The sequence below is a fragment of the Phlebotomus papatasi genome, chromosome 3 (genome assembly GCF_024763615.1).
Source record: "Phlebotomus papatasi isolate M1 chromosome 3, Ppap_2.1, whole genome shotgun sequence".
NCBI lineage: Eukaryota > Metazoa > Arthropoda > Insecta > Diptera > Psychodidae > Phlebotomus > Phlebotomus papatasi.
The window spans coordinates 35,297,960-35,322,164 of record NC_077224.1 but is presented as its reverse complement, the minus strand read 5'-3'; the positions used below and the strand labels follow the sequence as shown (position 1 = coordinate 35,322,164).

The following is a 24,205-nucleotide window of genomic DNA, read 5'->3' as shown; positions in this document are numbered from 1 at the left end:
GTTATCACACTTGCACATTAAAATTTTATTGTGATTCACATTAATTGTCGTTTGTGAGCGTCCAAATATGTTATTTGTGTCTTTGAGTCACTTAATATTTGGGGTTTTTCTATTTATTGATAAAGAAGTGGACTTGGCCTGCAAAAATAAGTTTAAATTTACCTAAAGCATAAATATTTTTCACATTAATAAATTAAAGATAAGATCGCATTAATCTTTCGCATAATTGCTATAAATCAATTTTTATCAAATTTTGCGGGCCAAGTCTACCTTTTTCTCAACAAATAGATCAAGTTTTGAATATAAAATGATTCAAACTACACATTTGGACTCTCACTAGCGACAATTAATGTGAATCATATTAAAATTTTAATGTGCAAGTGTGATAACACTGTAATAGAAAGATTAGTTAATTATCTCGTGAATAAAGAAGTGATATTAGGAAAATGGATCCTTTTTCGCCGGATATACTAATTCTTAGTCTTTACATTCAGGTATCTGATTTGGATATTCTCTGGGAAGTATCACAGGACGCTTTTCTTAACACTGATTAATTCTTAATAGGTAATTCATAACCAGTCGTAATGCTGTTTGTTCGTCTGTGCGTCAATGTGTCTGACTTTTATCACGTCTAGAGCCCAAACGGTTAGAGATAGCGACCTGGAATCTTTGTAGGACCACCTCATAAGTCGACCCTGGGACCACTAACATGCCGATCATTTTCTCTCCATATTAGGATTTTTTTGGGTTTGTTTTAGAGGTTTCCTAGGCGGACAATTCATCCTTATACGAAAATATCGTAGAGTAGAGCCATTTATAAAGCAGGTTTTTCAAGGTTAAAGGATAAAAAGACTCTAAAGAGAGTATTTCTCAACTGAATGGCATCGTGTTTGGGATCGTTGGAAAGGTCTTGGAATTCTTGACAAGCTTGAATCGATACAAACCGTTTCATTACCGGTTCATAACCGATAACTAATTTTTATCCGACATTCAATAATATTACTCTTCAACTATTTTGGGCAATGTTTCGAGTGATTTATAAATTGGTTGAAACGGTTATGAACCGATAAACAATTTTTGTTTAAAATCAATTTTACTATTCTTAAAACTATTTTGAGGTATTTTTTGAGTGATTTATCAATTGGTTTAAATCGGTTGAGAACCAGTAAACGATAAATGCTGCGTTAGATATAGCATCTAACTAAATCACAAGCACTTCGAACAGTTTCATAAAATCAATTAAGTTTTAGATAGTTCCTGAAACTGTTTCACTTTTCCCTAACTCAAAATCAAGGAATTCCATTTATTTTTCTCTTTTTGTGCTTGAGAAATAGGGTAAATGTCCTAATTCAAAACCATTTTCAGACGTTTTAACTTTGACAGAAGATTCAACACATTAAGTTCATATTTTTTTCTGAAGAGAATTACATAAATTTGCTCTTTGACTCTTCTAAAATGTTACTGTTTAGTAAAAATTCTTTAGATATAATTTGAAAACTTCTTAAATACAAGAAAAATACGCGAGTGTAAAATGCTTCTATTGGAAACAAATTAATCCAAATGGAGACAAGGGAAATTTCTAATTGGAGATAAACTGTGTAAGTGAAACCGCGACGAAAGGCTTCCAAAACCTTGTTGAATTGCTCTTGAGTGCAGGATTTGTTCTTATTCCTGGTCTTTTCTCCTTTCCTATCTAAAACAATAAGAAAATCTCTCCAAAAAAAATCATATTTCCAGGGTTTCCAATTGAAGCATTTGCAGACACTTCAGAAAAAACCCTTTTTGTTCACGAAATAGGTAATTACTTCATTTGAAAACTTCACATACCGTTAACAATAAAGATTAGCACTTAATTTAACTAAAATTAGCCAGAAATATGACATAAATGTTAAACAAAACGAATAAATAACAGTCACCTTATTGTGTTTTTCATTGGAAAACATGGTCGATCGATGAAAAAATCGATGGTGAAAAGGAATACTTTTAATTTTTCTGAGAAATTAACAAATTAAAATTTGTGAATATGAATGGATTTTCGCTTTATTTGGAGCAAAATTAACTAAATAATGAAACTGAGGTGTAGAAAATATATAAATATAATAATTTAGTACAGTATTTATCATGAAAACAGTGAGGTTTCCATTTGGAATAGCGAAAAATTTCCATTTGGAGCAGGTTTTGAATTAGCTTAATTTACCCTAAATCATAAAATTTTTATTCAAAAAACTCAGCATTATCTAGGACAGAAAGTGGTGCAGAAATCTTCAAATTGCTCATTGCATGATCGTTTTGTGCTTTTATGAATTAGTTTTCACATTTTTAAGAAATCATCATTCTGTAATCTATTGTGCTCTCAGCTCTGGCTTCCCAATCCAAAGTCCCTCCAAATAAATATTGACAAGGTGTTAGTGATAAGAACAAGTGGATGAGATTTATTGCCATCGGTGGATTTCTTCGGGGTGTTTCAGGTGAAGTCAGAAAAAGGAAGTTGCTGCTTTTCTCCATTATCAATTTTAGAGAGAATTTTCAATGAGCACCAACAGTAACAGCTACTGTCCTTCAACAGTAACATCTTCCGTCTGACATCACCTTCGTGTGGGATTTGTATTTTCTATATACATCAACATCTCGCTAATAAAACTATTGTAATTCATGCATGAAGAATGTGAAAAAGGCAATCCATTGAAACTTACTCAATTCTCGTGGTTTTTTTCTTCTGTGTGGAAATCTCTTGAGATTCTGCTTCACTTGATCACTCTTTTTTTTATTTCTCAGATTCTGTTTTGTGCAATTTCTTTTTGTGTCAGATATCACTGTTTTTTCAAGTCCTTATAATGATAAGAGGGAATTGTTTATATTGGTTTCGTTTTGTGTGGGGAAAATCTCACAAATTGCGCCTTGGTTGATATTTGATGAGAGTCGTCTCAAATTGCTCGGAAGTTTTGGCTGAAAAACACGGTTTTTTTTTTTGGGATAGAGAACAAAAACACACTCCACAAAGAGATATTCATGCTATTAACGAGCTTCCACGGCAAATGAAAGAAAAAATCAGCTTTTCACATGTTAATTGCTGCATTGCCTCATTGTTAGTGGCACTTTTTTGTGTGATCTCGTGATTTCCGGTGAAATATCACGGACTCACGGAGAGCCGGAGGAACAGAGCTCTTACACAGGAAAATTTAAACACTCTTTGCGGCTTTTTTTTCAGGTTCACACGCGGAAGATTCTCAATTCTCAGTCCCATCGTGACGCCTGAGAATCTCTCGCGTGAATCCCGCGACCACATTGAATGATCATTGAGCATACAGCATGCTTTCAAACAATCTATTTTTAGCCATTAATAATTGAGCTCAATATGAATATTTTTCCTTTTTGGCATTTGCCAGCCTCCGCGACTCAAATTGACTGTGTTAGTGAGCTTTTTCCCACTTCTCTCCGTGAGATTTGTGACACCGATTTACCTCTCTTTAAAGTAGTCCAATGTCACTGATTCACTGCAATAGACAGAGTAGATTTACTGATGGTGCATCCCATGAAAATAAAAATTGCACTTCCTGTCCACATACCTATCAAATTCACTGAAATCGCCCAAATCTTCGTCACCTTCGAAGGAGCTGAAACCACTTAGAGGCTGATTGTGCAATTGTAGGATACTTCGTTTGCTATCTTTGGTGCTATTGTAAATATTCGACATTCTCTGTCCTGTGGCTCTCCTTGGCTTCTCAAACTATCCTCTGACCACACTTTTCACCCACTTTTCTGCCTTTTTGGGGGCTTCTTCCACCTTTTTCTCGGACCACAAACAATAAAAAAAAACTTTCACTCGTTTCAACACTTCATAACTTCCGATCTCCACCACTTGGAGGCGCACTATTAGAACATCCCGGCCGGCTATCTACTGTGTACACACTCAGTGTATATATATACTGTGTATAATACTTAGTACGAAACTAGTATACGCATATAAAATACATAGTAGATTTTGTATGATTTTGAATTGAATTGAATCTTAATTCCCTTCCCCACCCCCTCCTTTCCGCAAAAAATATTTTTTGAGACATCTTTAGAACGATCTATGGGAGTCTGTTCACATTGAGATATGTTAGATGGTAATGAACGTTTTTAGAGGAAAGGAGGGCGTTGGGAAAAATTAAGATCATATTTGAGTTCCCAGGGTCAACTTTTGGGGGGGGGGGGAGTTGGGGGGATACGAAGAATATTCTAAGCTGCTGTCTCTCGCCATTGAGTTCACACGAAAAATTCATTTTTGATCTTGCCACATAAGGTGAACAAAAAATCTCTGAAATTTAGGACTATCACTAATAAATTCCTTGGGTCCAAGTCCAAAATAGCAGGATATACCAAGTTCCATTGACCGACTCGATTTCGAGTTGGAAGACTTTCCTTGTCAGTCTCTAGCAGAGTATAGAGGAGGAGGGATAGGATATCTTTGAGATCTATAGGTGTATTGTCCACTAGGACAAGCTTTAAAATATATTTGAGTCCGAAAGAATCGATGGTTTAGTTCTTAATATACATATATCTATAAAAATATCTTTCTGAAGAAGAAAGAAGGGTCTGTGCAAAGACTTAAATCATCCATCCTCTCCTCATCATCATCAACTATTAGAGAATATCCTAGAGAAAATCTCTTTCATAGATTCCAAAGACGTGTTATCCCTCCTTCTCGATACTCTCGAGATTGAAAGTCCTGCAAATCCCACACTTAATCTCTGAACATCCCATCGCATTAGCCCTGCATGCAGTTTTATTCGCTTTGTTTGCACCGCTGTGAGACACGAAAATTTTTACCAAGTATCTATAGTAGAGTAATCCTTAGTAGAGGCCATTACAGAGATCTTCTGATAAGTCATCCATATGCGATGATAGTTCCGGAAATGTAACAAGACTGATTGATTTGGCATAAACATGATGTACCTCAGCAAAGAATCTCGATCTTTTAATAATTTGGGAAAAATAAACAAATAGGACGATAACACACAAAAAATGGGAAATATTCGATAGATTCTGAAATATCTCTGTGTAACACTTTCAATGAAATACCTCACTCTGTCTAATAATGTGGTTGATGATTTGATCCTCAAAAATCATCATTATCATTTCTCGCAGAATTTTCTACACGCACGGCCTCACACGGCCTACACTTGTTTCACAGAACGATATTTCAACAGTGATTGTCAACAATACCCTAAAAATGTTCTTTCCGTATTAATCCCTCACACGAAGATGCTCAGCTAGACGCGAAAGTTATGTACATTGCATGTGAGTAGTTTCCGGAACGAATCTCAAGAACCTTGAACACTTTGAACACCGACAGAGCAAGTATGTGTAGTAGAAATATTTTTGATTGGAATTCTGTTTACTAATTTATGTGTTACAAATTATTAGTGATTTCAGTGATACTGCATTATCTGTAGAAAATATTCAAGTGATAACATTAATGGCCTTGAAAACCTAAAATATGCACGTTTTTATTCTATTCAGTGAGTGTTTTTTGGAAAATTTTTTTCACACGATACTTTGTGATTATCAAATTTATTAAATCATTATCTCTGGTTAAATAAAATATAAAATCCTTCTATAATTTCGAAAATTATAGAAAACAATTATAGGAAATATAAACGGTACGTGAAGGTGAAAAGTTTGTTTATCCACCATTTATACTCATGGGTGCACATATAAATGAGTGTGTGCAAATGTGTGGGTTGAGAGATTTTTCCAGATTGGGGGAGGTGGGGCTACTTTGAGCTGTGAGGCTAGATTGTTATACGACTTTTTCGCCTATTTTTAAATTAAGCTGGACCTTACAATAATTTTATTTTGATCCACAATTATTTTGCCTATACAAATTACGTCAAGTTAAAACCTAGTTGCCATTGGAAATATGCGAAAAAATCGTATAACAATGTAGCCCCACAGCTCAAAGTAGCCCCACCTCCCCCTACAAGTACCTAGTTTATACAGAGTTTTCGTACAACTATATACCTTTAGTGCAAAAATGCATGGTTTATATTATGTATATGAGTGAACTTGTTTTTTTGAAAGACAAGTACTCATAAAATTATATATGTGAAAACTTTATATCTTTTCTACACGGAAATACTTTGTATGATATGTAAACTGTGCATTTTGGTCCCTCCAGGTAGTTGTAGGGACTTTAAACCAAAAATACAAAGTTTATACTCGATATATACAAGGTATTTCTTTTACATAGTATTTTTGAGTATAGATACAACGTATTACTTCATTATATATAGTACGGGGTCCCGGTCAAAATCCCGAAAGCCAAAATCCCGAAAGCCAAAATCCCGAAAGCCAAAATCTCGAAAGTCAAAATCCCGAATGGGCCTAAATCCCGAAAGCCAAAATCCCGAATTCTTAAAAGTGTCATAGTTACTCCCACGATTGCACTCGCGCTTTCTGGAGGCAAAGGGAAATCTTCTGTGTCTTGGAAAATTATTCTAAACATTGTCCCTCATATAATTTCATCCCTTTCAGGATTTTGAACATTCGGGATTTTGGCTTTCGGCATTTTGTCCTTTTCGGAATTTTGGCGTTCGGGATTTTGGCTTTCGGGATTTTGGCGGCCACCGATTGTACGATGTTGTACAAACCTATGAAAGGGAAAATGTGGGAAAATATAAGTCTAAATCCCTATCTGGCGAGGGAGGATCAAAAATTTTTCCTCTCTCTAACTTAGGGACCTTTCGAGGTGTGAAATAAAGAATCTTAGAATTCTTGTAGCTTTAAATTCTGCGGTGATACTTCATTGGAGGTGTCCGGAAAGGTCTCCTTAACCTCACTTTGCTGGATAGAAATTTTTCCTTCTTATCTGGATACTTGTTGGTGATGAGCGCCTTGTCCACCACTTTGTAGGGCACAAAACCACTTGGTTCACTTAACTATTAACTTTATTAAATTTACTTATAAATTAATTAACAATCTTGACTTTAAAAAATGCACTACAGTAGACTCTCGCTCAATCGGCTCTTTCTCAATCGGGCGACAAATTTTGTTGACAATTTTTACGTTTAATTATGAAGGTAATTTGCTCAAATTCGCTGTAGTTCTTCCTATTTTATTGTGATTCTTTATAATTGAGTGTTTTTTGTGGAATTTACAAAGGCTTTGAAGCTCAATTCTATCGCTAAACCGGATGACATTTTGCCCCATATTCCCGATTGAGAGAGAGTCTACTGTACTTCTTCTTCGCTGCCGGTATGATAAAAATGAGAAAGTGAACAGACAACAGAGACGGCAGGGGTTTTATACCCTAGGAAACCTTTCAACTACATTATTTCAAGAAGTGCGCGCAGAATGGAATGATTTCAAATTATACTAATTTCAACTGAATTTTGATAAGAAAAGATTTGAAAATAGAAAATTATGATTAATTATGAGATTAGAATTTTTATGTTTTTTTTTTTAACTTCACGTTCGTGCGTGAACATATATTTAAATTTGTATATCTTTCACGTAAAAACAAGTGTGGAAATTGGTACTTACCTTTCAAAACTATACTGTATGGGTATGTAATCAGTACGATTGTGAAGTCAGTACGAATTACCGGCCGGGATGTGTATACCCAGTAGACCTTCTGAATGCGTCAAAAAATGTTTGACGAGCGTGGCATTTTTGGCTCCTTTTTCTTAAGCCATTTTACTTAATTAATTCACAATGAATCTCATATTTGTTTCTGTGATAGTGTTCCTAGTACCCCCAGCTACTTTACTAGACATTGAATTTGAGAAAAGTGTGGTGTGGGGACCAGGTTTGGGAGAAAGTTCACTGCCAGTCAGATACTTTTTTGTCCAATTTGTCAACAATGCTGGCGAGAAGTACGAAAATGGAAAAATTATATTTTACCCTTAAATTTTATTAATTTGATGTTTTCAATCAGTGCTACAGAATCTCAGGGAATTGAGTTGGATATCCAGCTGGTGGGTAGGCCAAAAAGTCAGAGGAATGGTGAAAACTGCCGGTATCATCTTGAACAAATTGACTCAGGAGATGGAAGCATAGTTGTGCGGTATCGAATTTTTCAGGAGTGTAGAGCAGCTTCCTTGCATATCAAATACCAGAATCTGCATGTTGGTCAATCCCCCTATCGCTTGCCATCAACAATATTCCCAGAAACCTGCTCCTGTCCTCTGGAATTGGAGGAATTTCTGAGTGTATGGAAGTGTCAGGAGAAATACGAACAAATTGAGGAGGATCTCTCAACGTTCTCGAGCATTAACTACACACACATCCAGAGGAAGATGATAGAAAAGTTTACACATGACAATCCAGGAAGTCTGGCAATTTGTCAGTACGTCGTGAAATCCGGTGAGATCTTCAGGAGATGCTTTGGTAAGCATGTCGGCTTCAATATGTTCATGGATGCCACATTGCTTTCAATCCTGCGAAAGGTAGATCTCCCAGACATTGAGATCTTTGTCAATCTGGGAGATTGGCCAATGAGCCACAAGGGAGGTAAGAGCAGAACTACAGGACCCTGGCCGATTTTTTCCTGGTGTGGTAGCACAGAATCCCATGACATTGTCATGCCAACGTATGACATCATGGAATCCTCCCTGGAAGCTATGAGAAGAGTCTCCCTGGACATTTTGTCCGTGCAGAAGGCCCAGAAGCAATGGGATGAAAAAGATCCCAGAGGATTCTTCAGAGGAAGAGACGCCAATCGAGAGCGTTTGAAGCTAGTGGATTTGTCCAGGAAACATCCTGATCTCCTGGATGCTGGCATCACAAATTTCTTTTTCTTCCGCGACGAAGAGCAAAAATACAGTCCCAAGAGTCCTCGGATTTCCTTCTTTGACTTCTTCAACTACAAATACCAAGTCAATGTGGACGGAACTGTGGCTGCTTATCGATTTCCTTACCTTTTGGCTGGCGACAGTGTCGTCTTCAAGCAAGATTCTCCCTACTACGAGCACTTCTACGGGCAACTCAAGCCCATGACTCACTACATTCCCTTCCGAAGAGACCTGTCCAACCTCATCAGTAGAATCCAATGGGCCAAATCTCATGATTCCCAAGTTAGACAAATAGCAAAGAATGCCAGAGAATTTGTCCGGGAAAACCTCCTCCCGAGCCACATTTTCTGCTACTACGTTCGACTATTCCAACAATGGAGTCACCTCACCAGATCCCATCCCGTCCAGGTCACTCCAGAAATGGAGAAAGTCCCTCAACCAGAAGATTCCAGAGATTGCAGTTGTGATAGAAAAAGCCCACGGGATGAACTATAAATGCAGAAATTTTATTCTAATTGCTGTGTTGAATACAAAAACAATTTCCCCTTCCACTCTCCTTCATTCAGATTCCCTGGACTCTTCCTCGTGGCCATAGATGTGAAAAAGTTTAGCCACCTCATTCCAGTCACTTGTATCAACATCCTCATTAATCACTTTCCTGGCAATATTGATGCGATTGAAGAGATTCCACAAAAGTACACCCACAATCCGCTTATCCCGCACATAAAAAATCACCCCACGCTTGCAATCCTCCTTGGGATCACCCTGACCCTCTACAACACTCGTCGTGCCATTCTCCTTGTCACCCCGCGCAAAAACTCCCACCGTCTCCAGCGACGAATCCACCAGGCCAATTGCCTCATAGCCCAGATTCGATCCCAAATCCGACCAGAACATACTCTGATGCGTGTAGGGCTTCTTTAGGCCCACCATATTCTCTCCAGCCAATCTCCCGGACACCACCGCATGATCATGATGCTCAACACGGCGACGACCCAGTCGCTGGTCGTAGAAATTCGCAGCGTCACCAGCCTAAAGATAGAGGAAATAGGAGATTTTATTGCTTTCTACCTCAATGGAAATTTAACAGAGTTGCAAAAATTATAGATAAAAAATTGTGATTAATTTCTTTTACAAACACAAAAAAATATTGTCAAAAAAGTGTAACAGAGTTTGAATAAAAAAAGATATTGAAAGAGTCACAGAGGTCATGGTGATACTCTTTTCAGAGAAAAATCTATTTTTGCTATTATAAGTTAAATTTGAATTTTATTGTATTTGAAGAATCGCAGCAGGTCCGGAATTATGCATCTTTATTTCATTATTCGTGTCAAGGCTTAAAATTAAACATATCTCGCCCGGAAACGGGCCACGTTAATGGCAAGCGGACTTCCCGATACAGTACTTTCTCAAATTCGGGCATTTGGGGCCGATATGTCACCCAAATTAGAGGGAAATTCGGGAGTCAAATTATTTGAAATGCAACGATTTTTTATTCATCTGCATACACATATTGATTTTACATACTGTAAATTTCATGAAAATCCCTTAATAATACGAAATCACATCAAAACTAAGACAAACCATGGCAAATTTGAGCATATTTGCTTCATTTGATAATCATAATCAAACTTGAAAGTGTCAAGAAATTTTTTCGAATTTAACAGCCGCCCGAATTAAAAAGTAGCGCGATCTTAAAAGAGCCGAATTAGCGAGAGTTTACTGTATAAAATCTAATGTTTCGCATGAAGCAAAGGATAACTAACAAACACACAAGTACAAGTGGGGGGTGGTTTGGATTACCGGGATTACCCCACAGTCACACAGGACGTCACATTCGATCGAGCTATTTTGGTCACCACCAGGAGGAAGGCCTTCCCCTAGATCGGCAAAATCTTCTGGAAAGTCTTCCTTCCACATATTAAATCTGGTCTCCTCCGGAGATTTGTCAAATGGTTTGACAGAGCTTGTTTTGTGACCATGGAGAAGGTGCTTTGGTTCGGAAAGAACTTTGGACATCTCCTTACTGGAGATGATTTGCCCCCTCACCTCATCCGTGGTGGAGCAATTCCTGATGTAACAATACAGGCGGTATCGTTCAGAGCGACGTCAACTTGCTTAACGTCCATGGATCTCTCCCATAGCTCCCATACTTTAGCTGCGTACGGAAAAAGATAGGGCAAGTGCAGGTATGCATCAGGTTTGACTGAGCTCCCTACTGAGCGTTAACAAGTTTTCGCAGAAGTTATTTCGTGTTTTGACTTTGTTTTTAACATTACTGTAGTCGGTCTTGTATGTGAGAGTTCGATCGAGAGTTACTCCAAGGTACTTAAGCGTGAAGTGTTTCATAGTTTCCTCCCATCTTACCTCAAACAACTGTACTTCGAGTGAGATTGAGACTCTCAACAGTCGACCACCAGCACTCTCGACGACTCCTCGCAATAGCATCGGCTAATGCACTACCAAGCTCTATCGAAGAATCACGGTAGTACTCCGTCATCAAATCAGATGTCTCAGAAGACAAACCAGAGATGTAGCTAATGCGACAGCCCTTAGGAATACACAATCTCGACATCTTTTTAACTGCTTTTTGCCAATTTGCCTTTTGCAGATGTTGAACCTTCACCGAAAAGGAACAACTCTGGGCTTAACGGCAGCCATAATGGTACATGCTGTGGGTCTATGCTGGGAGTGTGTTATCGGGGGCAGTACATTTTTACAGCAGGAAGGGGCTATTTTGTCTTCTACAAAGATGAGATCAGGGGGTGATTCTAAGATTTGGTCATATTCTCACCATAGTGAGAAAATCAAAATGAAGATCTCACGGCCGATTTTTCACAGCTGCTAGAATTGCGATAATCAGAGGGCCAGTTTTTGAAACTCTCACTCGCATCGCGAGCTCTTCAGTGGCCGAAAGAAATCAACTCGCACACCGGCACACCCCGCAGATTCAAATCCTTCCGTAACGACTTCTTTATAACCCAAGGTACTTGTTACACGTATTCAAGAATCTGCGGAGTATGCGAGTCAATATTTCTCGGTCACTAAAGAGCTCACGGGTGCTAGTGAGTTTCAAAAATTAGCCCTCAGAATGTGGAGTGAAAAGTGACTGACAGCATTCATGAAAAGCTTTTGCTAGAATACCAAAACTCAAGTTCTCCAGAAGATGTCAACCATTTTTAGGCTGTTTGTGGGCTATTTTGTTCCACCTCTACGTACTTTTGAGGAGTGTTTCACAACTCTGAATGTTTCTTTGAAACATCACATTTTCAATGTTTTGTGTGTTTAGAAAAGTCTTTTTTCCACAATTATGTGAACAAATTGAGATAAAGTGATAACAAAATATGCTGTTTTAGTTAAGAAAACGGTCAGTGAACATCTCCAAACCGCCGGCTGAACTTCCTATCAGAATGCTATACAGTCACAGAAGACATCGCAAAATTTGAAGACTTTTAAAATAGGTTTATAACTATTTTCAGGCTTATTTGTGAAAATTTATTGACATGAATTGGTCTAAGAGGCCCTCTAAGAAAAATTCCTATTAGATTTTTGGCATAAAATTGCCAAAATCTTCCGTGAAAACTCGTATCACCGAAATAAATCTCGGTGAAATATCATCGGTTGCGTCTACCTCTGTCGTATCTGCATTTGTTTTATATCTGCATTCGGGGCAAGCTACAATACAGACGTCCCCTTTGGCGTGAAATGCTGACACAAAAGAAATGCAGATACGACAGAGGTAGACGCGACGCAACCGACGATATATTGGCTAGTGAGTTTTTCACGCGAGAATTTCACGAACGCTTAGAATCGCTTTCTGTGAAACTTTCGTGAAGCTTTCATAGCAACTGTCAAATGAAATTCTCAGAGCATCTCAGAATTCATACCCAGGATTGTAATCGTGTGGCCATCTTGCGCTGTAGTAAAAGATGCTGCTAATTTAGCATCGTCAATCATCGAGCTACCTTACCCTTGCCCTCGAACCACTCCTCCAGAGCTTCCGTATTTGTGCTCATTGTACCGTAGCCCCAGAGAGTATTCTAACCATTCTGACAGTTCAAGTCGCCGAGAACAAAGCGGACAGGAGATGTCGCGAAGTTACTCGGTTCCAAGAACTGAAAATCCTCTCCCGGGGTCTTGTAAACGTATGTTACCGAGTCAGTGGGCGCAACCGATTTGACCCCAAATGTTCGATTTTACAAAAAACGGAGCTATCACACCTCTCATAGGGTCACTCAATCACCAATTTCATTCCACTGATCCTTGGTCGACGTTGCATGGGACCTCCGTGGGTCTCCTGAAGACAAACTACGTCACATTTATATTTTACACAAAGTTCACGAAAAAGATCTTTGATCGTCGACAGGCCCTCAATATTCATTGTAATGATACAAAGGGCCGGTGCTGAAAATTATATTTTTGTAATGAGTGCAGTCACGACCGCGAGATAAGAATTTAGCCTCGAGATCAGTCAGTCCAGTCCCCGGGGACTGTCAATAAGCACCAATTTAATTGCGAAAGAAGCCCTATATAGATACGCGTGAAGGTTCCTTCATTGCTCCCTCTTCACGATTATTGTGTAATATTTCAAATTTATTTTTGAAAAACCAAAATAATATTATTAAATGCTTTTAAGAGAAAAAATAGAAAAAAATGTCCAACATTTTGTTAAAATGGATTAAACATTCACCAAATTCATAAAAAAAATTAAATTTTAATTATTTGTAATTCATTAATCTCTCATCTATAATTACTTTTTTTTATTCAACTCTGGGCCAAATTTTGGAAAATTAAATATTGACTTACCACGTAGACATTGCTCCTGGCCTGCAGTTCGGTGTTGACAATATATCCACCCATTTCTGGATGCAGCTCCAGATTGGACTTCTCAGCCAACAAGGTATTGGGTTCTGATCCAGCTGCCACCACCACATGATCCACAAGTACAATCTTTCCATCAATTAAACTCAATTTCACCTGCTTCCCACTCATTTCTGCCCTCACGACCTGATTCCCACTCAGCACAGTAACTCCTTCCTCTTGAACCCTCTCTGTCGTCCATTTGCTCAGATATTCCGGCAAGACTTTGCCCATATTGCCCGTCTCGTGAAAGATCTGAAAGATCTGCAGCTTCTTCCCTGTGCCCAATTTCGCAATAGAGCAAGAAAGTTCACTGCCGAGAAATCCACCGCCGACAATTGCAATTGATTTGGCCTTGTCCAGGACACCCAGGAGACGCTGGTAGTCATCGATGGTCTTGAATGTGGTCACCTTGGTCTGTACGGCCAATGGAGCACTAGAGAAAACATCGAGGTTTTTGGGAATTGAACCAGGAGCTATGAGAACTTTTCCATATTTAATTTCCGTGCCATCGCTGAGGATTGCTGTGTTCTGCACAACATCCAGTCGCTGGACACTGTAGCCACGGACAACAGAGACTCCGCCATTTTGAGACTCCAGGAGATCTTTTGGATGGAGATAGAATTCATCGGGTTCGTAGAAGATGCTCCTTTCAACACCATTCCACTGCTTGAATGACAATTTCCCGGTGGAGTCGGTATTTTGCCAGATTTCTTTGCTCAGTGGAGGTCGCATATAGGGCATTTCGAGTTCATCTGTAATCAGCATGACCTTTGCTTTGGGATCATGAGATTTTATGGCACGGAAGGCAGCGAAACTGGCCGTTCCGCCGCCAATTAGGAGATATGGCACCTCCTTGGGAATTTCTGCTGATGTTGCAGGTACTCGGCGTTTCTTCTTTTCTTCTTCATCTGTCACCTTGGCCGGACCCTTTGACTCAAAAATATTGTAATTCTGAAGGACAGCAGCACCTCCAGCCAGCACAATCACCGCCAGCAGCAACCAATACAACCTGTTGCTGCCACCTTCCGGAGGCTCTTTCTCACTCCCTGACGATCCCTGATTCTGCGTCTCCGTCGCAGACTTCTTCTCCTGAGACTCTTTGAAATCTGGCACAGAGAGAGTAATTGTCCGGCCAGCAGATGGTTGCTCAATCTGAAGGATTTTCGTTCTATCACCTAAAGGTTTCTGCAAGCACGAAAAAAAAACCCACAAAATTGTCCTCATAAGAAACTTCCCAACAATCAATAATCCCCACGATATCGTTAGCAAGCCAAAGCACATGAACAATGAAATTAGTGAACCTTTGACTGATGATCAGGGTCCGGAGGACAGGGTGCTGATGGTACTTCAGGGCATTTTGTTATGGGAAAAATGAATTTGCCTGACACCTTGTTAATATTTTTCTCTTGACCTTTCTTCACTTTTACCGTATCATTTTTCACGTGTTTCGAGTAGTAGCGCCTGGCAATTTGTGTCCCTGCCAAAGGCAAAAATCATTGGAATTACATAATTGAAGTGCGCTGACCATGGAAACCCCACGCATTTTTCTCCAGCAAATCTACTCACTGTTGAGCGAAGACATCACCGGGAGGTTTCGCCATTGCAGATAGTAACACGTTTTCACACCAAATTTCACTAAATTGGGCATTTTCTTATGATTTTTTGGCTATTTTTTAGGCAAACTATAAAAAAGGGCAACACAAAAATATATTTTACAAGGAGATAACCTCAAAATCGGCAATTTCTTTAATGTCAAAATCATTGCTGCCAACTGCGTTTTTACTTGCTTGCAAGGCAATTGTTTCTCCTTTGTTTCCTTCATGTTTCGTGTTTCATCGCTTCATATGCATGAAATAAATTTCATCACGCAAATAAAAAATTACACACGGCTTTTCGTTATCCGGCACCGCTATCCGGTTGACAGCTGCCAAACACTGGCGGTTGATGTATTCAAAATTATTTTTACTAAACATGAAGTTTCTCCAGAGTGTAAAGTACAGTGCCCGCTCTCTAATCCGGATCGCCGTAATCCAGACGAGTTATCAACGGTTCGGTTACATTTAAAATCATTTTGAGGTTATGTATGCACGAGTATTCAGCAATGAAAATGAATTATCCTGTGATATTTTTGTTCAATAAATGAAGTATAATAGCATAGAATTCTCTAATTATGTCTTTTTAAGCTTCTTTAAAACTTTTATTCTAATTCTAGAAAAAAAAATTGTATTATATTTTCGAGACGTTGAACAAATTCAAAAAATCCATCCGGATTACGAAGCGGACATCTGTCATATTGTCTCCCAATCATCCGGATTACGAAGCGGGCACTGTATACAGTAGAGTCTCTTAACACTTCGAAGAACCCTAACTAAAAGTGTCACGGAAGGACCAAGTGGCAGCCGCTGCCACTTATCGGATTTTACATAATATTTTAATATTTTTACATATATTTTAACATTCGGAGCTTTAGTCAGTTCTTTTCTGGTGTCTGAATCAGAAATTTCACCTCCTTGGGTACTGTATCTAAAGATTTTTAACCATTCGATGTTTTCATTTTTATCAGAATCATGGCGTCAGGGAAAGTGGTCTGCCTTTGAATGCGGCAGCCTTTGAATATTTAAATTTTTCTCTTATTTTTCAAAGCAAAAATTCTACATATGAACAATAGTTAATACTATTAACTATTTTCTATTAACTTCGCTTAACAAAATGGATTTTGAGCTTTGGTAAATAAGAGAAAAATTGAATAATTCCCATAACTATTCATATTTCATACATATTTCCCAATTCAATATTTCCCATAATTCTTCTCAATAATTTGCAAAAACACTTTCAATTTGTTCTTTTAAGGCTTTTATACACTAACAATCAAGAAAATTACATCTGCAGAACGTCAAACTGCCATATAAAATGCATATGGCAGCTACTGCCACTTGGTCCTTCCGAGTGCAGTTTTTTGTTTTTGCAATATATTTACATTAATATTTAATTTTTATTAAAAATTTTATAACGAAAAAATAGCCAGATAAATTCTGCACGCATTCAATCGGGTCTCCAGGCGAAATAATATATTCTTCACTATAAAGAATAAAATTGAAAATTAAATTGGCAGTGGCTGCCACTAGGGTCCTTCCAAGTGTTAAATTCGAACGCTCGGGGGGTATTTTTGACATTTCTCACCTCCCAAATTCGAACGATTTTTTCAAAATTAACGAAATTTGTGTGAGATTAAATTGTACTTTGAATCAAATTCCCGTACTTTCTCGCAAGTCTTAGCGGTAACATACTTCCTTTTCATTTTACACGACCATAATGTATGTAAACACTCAGGAAGAAGCACATAAATATGATTTTCATTCATCAAGAATACGAACTTTCTAACATAACCTCACAATTGACATTTTGAATCCAAACGTCGTTCGAATTTGAGAGATTCAGATTTGAGAGACTCTACTGTATTATCAATCGAAGTTTTTAATACTTAATTGTGATAAAAAAAAGAAGCATTAGAAACACCATGAAAAAAAATCTCTTGTTTTGTGTCAGACAGAAAATAAATTCACACAGCACAAACAAAATATAAAAACCGTTGATCATTCAAAAAACCTAAATGTCATTTTGTCCCCCAGTCCGCCGGATAAAGAAGAGCCGTGTGTACCTATGTAAAAAAAAACTGAAAGTGAGTAAGGTTCATTAAATTTAATTAGATTATATTTTAATTAAATAATTAAATTATAATTAGACTTAAATTTTTTTGTAATAATTTACTGAGAATAAACATTTGATGAAAATTCACTTCTGAGTTTGTGTTTGTATTAGAAAATCCGTGTTCATTTTTCAGGGCAATATTAAAAATATGTAATAATTTAAATTCAAAATATTTTTAAAATAAAATTCATGATAAGCTATAAGCCCTTGACTTCTTTTAGAAGTTTTAATTTTTTTAATAAGAAAAAACTTATCATTGTATTACATGCAAGAAAAAACTAAAGAAACGACACTTTTTCTTTAAATTAAGACTGACTTTGATAAGACAGTAAGAAAGTTTTAACATCTCACGAAAAAACAGGAAACATAAATATGTCGTGAATTTCTGCTGCGAAATTTCTGGTCTTGGACTTAAAAGTGTTCATAAAAAAATATCCCGAAAAATAACCACTTTATTTTAAATTACTTTCCAATGGAAACTTGGTTTTTTGGACGGTTTTCGTTTATAATTACAGTAGACTCTCGCTTCCAAAATTTCACCCGGATAAGGGATATTCATAGACATTAAACCGTGCTCTTTAGCAACGCAGAGAGCACAGATAGCTAAAACAAGCAGCGTTTTCAGCATATTTTTGCTGAATCGATCAGCAAAAATATACTGACTGGTCAGCAGTTCTCAAACATAAGGTGCTAATGCTAACGATATGGAAATGGCTACAGCGTTATTGTTATTGTGTTTTATTTCAAAGAAATATTCAGCACTTATGCAAACTTTATTAGTGCACAAAGACATTTCGCACGATTTTTGAGTTCACAATCTTAATAAACTTTTTTTTTATGTTTATTCGGATTCAACGGTTCTTGCACACTCCTGTTCTATAGTCACCGACTGCGCTTTAATCGCAAGAATGTTTTTGGCAAATTTTTTCTCATTCAATTAAAATTTTTAGTGTTTTTTTTTAAATAGATTTTAGTTTTCAATGCAAACTAGATGAAATTCGCAAGTTGAGTTCTATTTACTATATAATAGTAATAAAGTGAAACAACAAAATAGCATAAACTTCATTAATTTGATTGATTGAATATTGCTAGAGTTATTGTGTGTAATAGGATTAATACGATTATCGTAGTAATGTTTCAACCGATTGTTGCTGCATAAAGTTCAACTTTCAAATCTGTTGAACTTAATTTTCTTCTTTTTTATATTTCGTGTAATTTCAATGGAACTTTTAGAGGAAAATTCCACTTACATTGCTTTTCAACTACGAAAATTCAACTTGCTGCTTTTCAACTTTGTTTGCCACAAAAATCGTTGCAAATTTACTTCATATAGACCATTCTGAAAACCCATTTGTTTGTTGTTCGTTTAGTGAACCAGATGAAAAAATACAAAAATTTTCTAAAAGTATTTTTGCATCTGAAACTCACACATTCTTGACAAACCTGATAAACTGTAGAAACGCAAACTTTAACCCATTCCTTACTATGGTATTATACATCATACGGAAATTGAGTGATTTTAAATTATATAAAGAAAATTTTACACGGTGATGACCTTTGTTCTTTCTTCTCCTTTATTCTCTCATATAACGTTTCGGAGGCAGATTTCCTCCTTCCTCAGGTCTACAAATGCATTTTTAACAAATTTTGGACAATTTTTGAAAAATATTTTTACAAACAATAATAACAATCTTAAAAAACACTTACACGGAAAATTCGGGAAAAAAATGTCACAATCTTTCGTTACCACCACTTGCACCACAGACTTCTCCAGTAACTCGACCATTGGCTTTTCCACCAAGAATGAATCAGCTGATCGATGTCAGCTTTCATCACAGATGTAGAAGGTATCCTCTTCTCTGTTCCTCCTCCCCTATCTCTGTCTAACTCTGTGCAACAGGGATGAGTAGATCGTGCTGATCGCTTGTGTATCCGTTTTTTTGTTTACATTGTGAGATTTAGTCAGATAAATGTGAAAACACACTTAAATTATATATTCCTGGGAAATTTTATTCAAATTGCTGTCGGGACTGGGTTTTTAGTAACTTTAATTTTTGAATTGCTTGGGAAAAATAGTCCGACAGAGCCGACAGAGATCAAAATATAGTTTTCTTGCTTCACGGAAGGTCATGCAAAATTTTTGCTCAAAATCGCGGACGGAAAATGCGACATCCCGGCGAATTTGTTAAAATTAGCCTCTGTCCTCTTTCCTGATTTGAATTTTATTTGCCAATTTGTGTTCTTGGATAATTACCCTATCTAAAGCAATAAAGTTTGTAATGAATTAATGCACAGAATTTAAAATCACTGACCGTTAAGTTGTGTGTTTGACAGAGGCTCTCCGCGACCCCATAAGAGATATTTTTTTTCTTTTCAAAAAATTCATCTATTATTCTGTAGGAAACTAATCCCAAAATATGAACATTCTATATCAAGTATTTCTGGTACATTGATTAAATGGGTTAATTCAGCCCAGAAACAATACAGGGGGTAAATTCTCTAATTTTCGTGAGTTGATCATCAGCGACACTCACGAAAAAAATCGACCACTTTGTTCTCCGAATAATTTTTGAGTCACTGGACCATCATTCTGTAGTTAGTGTCACGAAAATATCGTGAGAAATGTCACAAAAATGGGCATGGAGAATCACACTTAAGCCATTTAAGTGACAAATTTCGGTATTTTTCCCATACTTCTCACGTCACAAACTTACAGAATTTACCCCCAGGAAATAATTTATGGAATCGCGGATTTTTTTTTGAAAAAGCACAAACACGTCGATGTGAGAATCGCAGAATTAAATTTTTATTGTGATAAAAAATTAAAACAAAAGCGAAAGACAAGGAAACATGGAATATATTTTTGAAAATTACATAGGATTTTTTTTCCTTATGAGTTACCCCTTCGCTGCAGTTGTTTAACACTGTGTTAGCCGCGGTTAGCCGGGTAACAGACGAAAGCCCTTTAAATTTATCCAAAGTTGGCTGCCCTGAATCATCAGCTGATAAGAAATTGAGGTTATGGTTTTCTACTGCTCTGCGGGTGTTTTATCAAAAGAAATTGCTCTAAAATTACTTTTTTCACCAAATTTTCTATTGCAAATTGTTCCAAGTTCAACTAAACATGAATCTGCACGAGCCGGTAGATTTGAATAAGGTAAGGAATTTAGAGAAAATTGAAGAAAAGCTGATTGTTTACAAAATTTTCATTTTCAGTCGATCGATGAGTTGACTTCTGAGGAAAAACTTCGTTTGGAGCACATGAAACTCCATGAGAAGCACAAAGGACATGAATCTATGCATGCAGAGATGGTTTTTATCCTCCTGATTACCCTAGTTATTGCCCAAATTGTCCTCGTGGAGTGGAAGAAGCGGCACTATAAATCGTATTCTGTAAGAATGAGGAATATTGGGGGGAAGTTAATTGGATTACTGAGAGGGGTTTCCTTTTGTTTTGCAGCTCGTTACACTTGTGGGCTTATGGATAGTTCCACCGGTGATTAGTCTGAGGAATGAGTGGCTGAGATTCATATTTACCTGGTTGGTATTTACAGCAATTACGGGGTTAGTGATGAGAAAGGCCCTTGTAAAGCCCATTTCCGGGACAACTCCCAGGCTAGTGTACAAATGGTTTTATTTTATCTACAAATTGAGTTATGCCTTGGGAATTGTTGGGTACATCATCATGATGATGACCTTCTTCGGACTGAACTTTGTGTTCAATCAAGCGCCACATATTTGGATGGATTGTGGCCTTATGTTTGTTTTCTATGGTCTCTACTATGGAGTCTTAGGACGTGATATTTCCGAGATATGTGCTGATAAGATGGCAGCACATATTGGGGTGAGAATTGCCTGAGAAAAAATTATGTTCCGGAAGCGACTTAAAGCGCTATTCCTTTTTTTGCAGTACTACACACCTCAGGGCATGCCAACGCGTAGTTTAGAAAAGAATGTTTGTGCTGTTTGTGGAAATCATCTTCTTGTGGATGAAAATGAGACTGGTGTGATTGAGAACACGTACAAGTTGAGTTGTGAGCATGTATTCCATGAATTCTGCATCCGTGGCTGGTGTATTGTGGGCAAAAAGCAAACTTGTCCCTACTGCAAGGAAAAAGTTGATCTAAAGAAGATTTTCTGCAATCCCTGGGAAAAGCCACATGTGCTGTATGGTCAACTCTTGGACTGGATCAGGTGGCTGGTGGCGTGGCAACCATTTATCCTCCTGATAGTCCATGGGATCAATTGGCTCTTAGGACTGGAATAGTGCAAATTCTCTCTGTGTAAGAAACTTTATATTTTTTGTGATTCACTGAGAATTTCTTAATTTTCAAACATTTAATAAAAACATAATTTATTTGATGGATCCGTCGAGCAACAGAAAAATGATTGTTTTTGCTGGTGGCGAAATTCGCCATTTTTCGCCCATCAAATGTCATAAATTGTTTGCACGGGAGATATTTTTGTTTGAGTGTTTTCCGGGGTATTTTTTAGCGATTTCCACGAAAAAGAGATTGAAAATGAGTGCAGTGGATGGGCAATTGTCCGTATCAACGCTGCGGCAAATGCTAGTGTCCCTGGTTAACTTTACAGGGACACATAAAGAGCAGGCAGACAAGTAATCCCTCACATAACCTCAAACTTCGCAAGAAAATTTAATTTTCTCGCTTTTCCCATCGCAATATTAAGCTTCTTGGATTAAAATGCTGTAGTTTGTGTTCTTATGATTTACCTATACCATTGTTTACAGATACCGATCCATCCTGGAAGCTATTTTGGCAAAGAGCGGCTCCGATGTTGCCGACACTTTGAAGTTGTTTATAGAATCCAGTAAATTGAGAATTGCAGCGTAATTATTCAGTTTATAAATAAAATTTGTATTTCCAGTCGTCAATGAACATGTCAGCCTCGTGATATCCCGTCAGATTCTCACCGATGTCGCCGTACATTTGACCAAACTTCCGGATGACACTTCCAAAGTCATTTCTCACTTTACACTCGACAAAGTGCAGCCCCGTGTGATCTCATTTGAGGAGCAAGTAGCCAGTATCCGTCAGCATCTTGCCAAGATCTACGAACGCCAGCAGAATTGGCGAGAATCAGCCAATGTCCTCGTAGGAATACCCCTGGAAACTGGTCAGAAGCAGTACTCGGTGGACTACAAGTTGGAGACGTACTTGAAAATTGCTCGACTCTACCTGGAGGACGATGATCCTGTGCAGGCTGAAGCCTACATCAATAGAGCATCCCTACTTCAGGCAGAAACCAAGAGTGAGAAGTTGCAGATCCTCTACAAAGTCTGCTATGCTCGAGTCCTGGACTATCGGAGGAAGTTCATTGAGGCGGCTCAGAGGTACAATGAACTGTCGTACAGGACCATTGTGGATGAGGAAGAGCGTATGACGGCTCTCAAGAAGGCCCTCATTTGCACAATTCTCGCCTCAGCCGGACAGCAGAGATCTCGAATGCTGGCCACACTTTTCAAAGATGAACGCTGCCAACATCTTCCGGCCTACTCAATTCTCGAGAAGATGTACCTCGACAGGATTATCCGACGGTCTGAACTGGAAGAATTTGAAGCATTGCTGCAGTTGCATCAGAAAGCCAGTACCCTCGATGGCTCGTCCATTCTCGATCGTGCCGTCTTCGAGCACAATCTCCTATCGGCCAGTAAGCTCTACAACAACATCACATTCGTCGAGCTAGGAGCTCTGCTGGAGATTTCGCCTAACAAAGCAGAACGCATTGCCAGTCAGATGATCACGGAAGGACGCATGAATGGCTACATCGATCAGATTGATGGGATTGTGCATTTCGAGACGCGTGAGATTCTGCCGCAGTGGGACAAGCAGATCCAGTCCCTGTGCTACCAAGTCAATGGAATTATCGAGAAGATTGGCAATGCAGAGCCTGAATGGATGACCAAGACTCTAGATGAGCAGATGCAGAATTAATGCCAGTGACTAATACTTTTGGGAATTAAATGAACTTATTCATATGAAAAATTTAGTTTATCATTCAGAACATTTTCCATGCAACAGCTTGGTCCATCGTTGCCCAAAATTCTCTTACTCTTCTTCAAAATCACAGATATTGCAAACGTGGCAGGTTTTTCATATCTTTCGATCGGGCTTGAACCCTGTCAAAGTTTTTTTTTTGCAAAGTGTCTAATCATGGAAATAAAGATTGTTTAAAAGATTTCTAAAAGTTCTAGAAAAAATTCTAATGTCAAAACTAAATTTATATAAAATCTAGTTCTTCTGTTTTTCAAATCGTCAGTTAAATCAGCATTCATCGTAACTTCATTTTTGCGATTTTGGGATATATACATATTTGGAATCAGCGTAAGGGTCTTGACAGACGCGTAATTATATTAGAAATAATGTTTAACTCTTTCGTCTCCTTTGGGACTCTGGGTACCCATGGAAAAAATAATTTTTTTAGACTATTTAGAATCGATAAAATTCCGATTCTTGTGGATGATTACAAACTATAAGGATGTCCAAATCTAGGATATTTTTTTGCAGGATCCCAATTAACTCCTGAGCTAAGATATTCTTGGTCAAAAATCGTGAATTTTCGATTTTCTGCTTCCTTGCACATATTGTGACTTTTTTCATATTTCTAGACCCGAATAAGGAAAAACCTCTCGGGGCCAATAAGTATGATAACTAACAATTACAAATTACATAAATTCGAAAAACAATTTTTTCATAAATTTTCAAAAAACTTGTTCAAAGTTGATGGGTACTCTCGTCCCCAAAAATATAGAGGTCAAATGTAAGGTTATCCCGCCAATGCCCGCCATTTGCTTTTTGACACCAACCTTGTAAGAAAATTCAAGCGGGAGCGAAATT

The 24,205-nt window shown here is 37.8% G+C and overlaps 5 protein-coding genes across 7 annotated transcripts in view; 3 read left to right on the top strand and 2 right to left on the bottom strand.

Moving 5' to 3' along the window:
• Positions 1-3,859, bottom strand: part of LOC129805449 (transmembrane protein 47) — a 29,388-nt gene extending 25,529 nt beyond the window's left edge. Inside the window, exons 1-2 of one of the 2 annotated variants that reach the window (XM_055853361.1) lie at positions 3,567-3,859; positions 3,462-3,494 (exon numbers count right to left, since the gene is read on the bottom strand). In XM_055853361.1, the coding sequence (XP_055709336.1) occupies positions 3,462-3,494; positions 3,567-3,694 (161 nt within the window). In that variant the 5' untranslated portion in view covers positions 3,695-3,859. Of the gene's footprint in view, positions 1-2,693; positions 2,736-3,461; positions 3,495-3,566 lie in introns of those variants that run through there. The other variant, XM_055853363.1, reaches the window with a different exon arrangement.
• A 3,748-nt stretch (positions 3,860-7,607) lies between these two features.
• On the top strand, positions 7,608-9,976 carry LOC129805442 (protein O-glucosyltransferase 2-like). The gene is made up of 2 exons (XM_055853346.1): positions 7,608-7,859; positions 7,922-9,976. Exons 1-2 carry the CDS (start codon positions 7,699-7,701, stop codon positions 9,270-9,272), a joined length of 1,512 nt encoding a protein of 503 aa, XP_055709321.1. The 5' UTR covers positions 7,608-7,698; the 3' UTR covers positions 9,273-9,976.
• On the bottom strand, positions 9,263-15,410 carry LOC129805435 (apoptosis-inducing factor 1, mitochondrial). Of its 2 annotated transcripts, none has more exons than XM_055853328.1 (4): positions 15,207-15,410; positions 14,942-15,117; positions 13,584-14,825; positions 9,263-9,809 (listed from the first exon to the last, which is right to left on the bottom strand). In XM_055853328.1, the coding sequence occupies exons 1-4, from the start codon at positions 15,286-15,288 to the stop codon at positions 9,336-9,338; spliced, it is 1,974 nt and encodes a 657-aa protein (XP_055709303.1). In that variant the 5' UTR covers positions 15,289-15,410; the 3' UTR covers positions 9,263-9,335. The 2 variants fall into 2 exon arrangements, with proteins under 2 accessions (XP_055709303.1, XP_055709304.1); XM_055853329.1 differs by having other exon boundaries at positions 15,068-15,117.
• Positions 15,411-20,313: 4,903 nt separating this feature from the next.
• LOC129805448 (E3 ubiquitin ligase Rnf121) lies at positions 20,314-21,734 on the top strand. The gene is made up of 4 exons (XM_055853360.1): positions 20,314-20,505; positions 20,565-20,741; positions 20,809-21,192; positions 21,259-21,734. The coding sequence occupies exons 1-4, from the start codon at positions 20,473-20,475 to the stop codon at positions 21,613-21,615; spliced, it is 951 nt and encodes a 316-aa protein (XP_055709335.1). The 5' UTR covers positions 20,314-20,472; the 3' UTR covers positions 21,616-21,734.
• Positions 21,735-21,757: 23 nt separating this feature from the next.
• LOC129805443 (COP9 signalosome complex subunit 4) lies at positions 21,758-23,353 on the top strand. The gene is made up of 3 exons (XM_055853347.1): positions 21,758-21,966; positions 22,099-22,178; positions 22,236-23,353. Exons 1-3 carry the CDS (start codon positions 21,869-21,871, stop codon positions 23,300-23,302), a joined length of 1,245 nt encoding a protein of 414 aa, XP_055709322.1. The 5' UTR covers positions 21,758-21,868; the 3' UTR covers positions 23,303-23,353.
• The last annotated feature ends 852 nt before the right edge of the window (positions 23,354-24,205 follow it).

Bases quoted from the DNA above. Each gene is read 5' to 3' on its own strand.
- LOC129805435 (XM_055853328.1), bottom strand. From the start codon at position 15,288: ATGCCCAATTTAGTGAAATTTGGTGTGAAAACGTGTTACTATCTGCAA. The intron at 15,118-15,206 runs GTGAGTAGATTT...TGCCTTTGGCAG, and splicing joins GGTGATGTCTTCGCTCAACA to GGACACAAATTGCCAGGCGC. The intron at 14,826-14,941 runs GTTCACTAATTT...TCGTGCTTGCAG, and splicing joins ACCCTGATCATCAGTCAAAG to AAACCTTTAGGTGATAGAAC.
- LOC129805442 (XM_055853346.1), top strand. From the start codon at position 7,699: ATGAATCTCATATTTGTTTCTGTGATAGTGTTCCTAGTACCCCCAGCT. The intron at 7,860-7,921 runs GTACGAAAATGG...GTTTTCAATCAG, and splicing joins GTCAACAATGCTGGCGAGAA to TGCTACAGAATCTCAGGGAA.
- LOC129805443 (XM_055853347.1), top strand. From the start codon at position 21,869: ATGAGTGCAGTGGATGGGCAATTGTCCGTATCAACGCTGCGGCAAATG. The intron at 21,967-22,098 runs GTAATCCCTCAC...CATTGTTTACAG, and splicing joins CATAAAGAGCAGGCAGACAA to ATACCGATCCATCCTGGAAG. The intron at 22,179-22,235 runs GTAAATTGAGAA...TTGTATTTCCAG, and splicing joins GAAGTTGTTTATAGAATCCA to TCGTCAATGAACATGTCAGC.
- LOC129805448 (XM_055853360.1), top strand. From the start codon at position 20,473: ATGAATCTGCACGAGCCGGTAGATTTGAATAAG. The intron at 20,506-20,564 runs GTAAGGAATTTA...TTTCATTTTCAG, and splicing joins AGCCGGTAGATTTGAATAAG to TCGATCGATGAGTTGACTTC. The intron at 20,742-20,808 runs GTAAGAATGAGG...TTTGTTTTGCAG, and splicing joins GGCACTATAAATCGTATTCT to CTCGTTACACTTGTGGGCTT.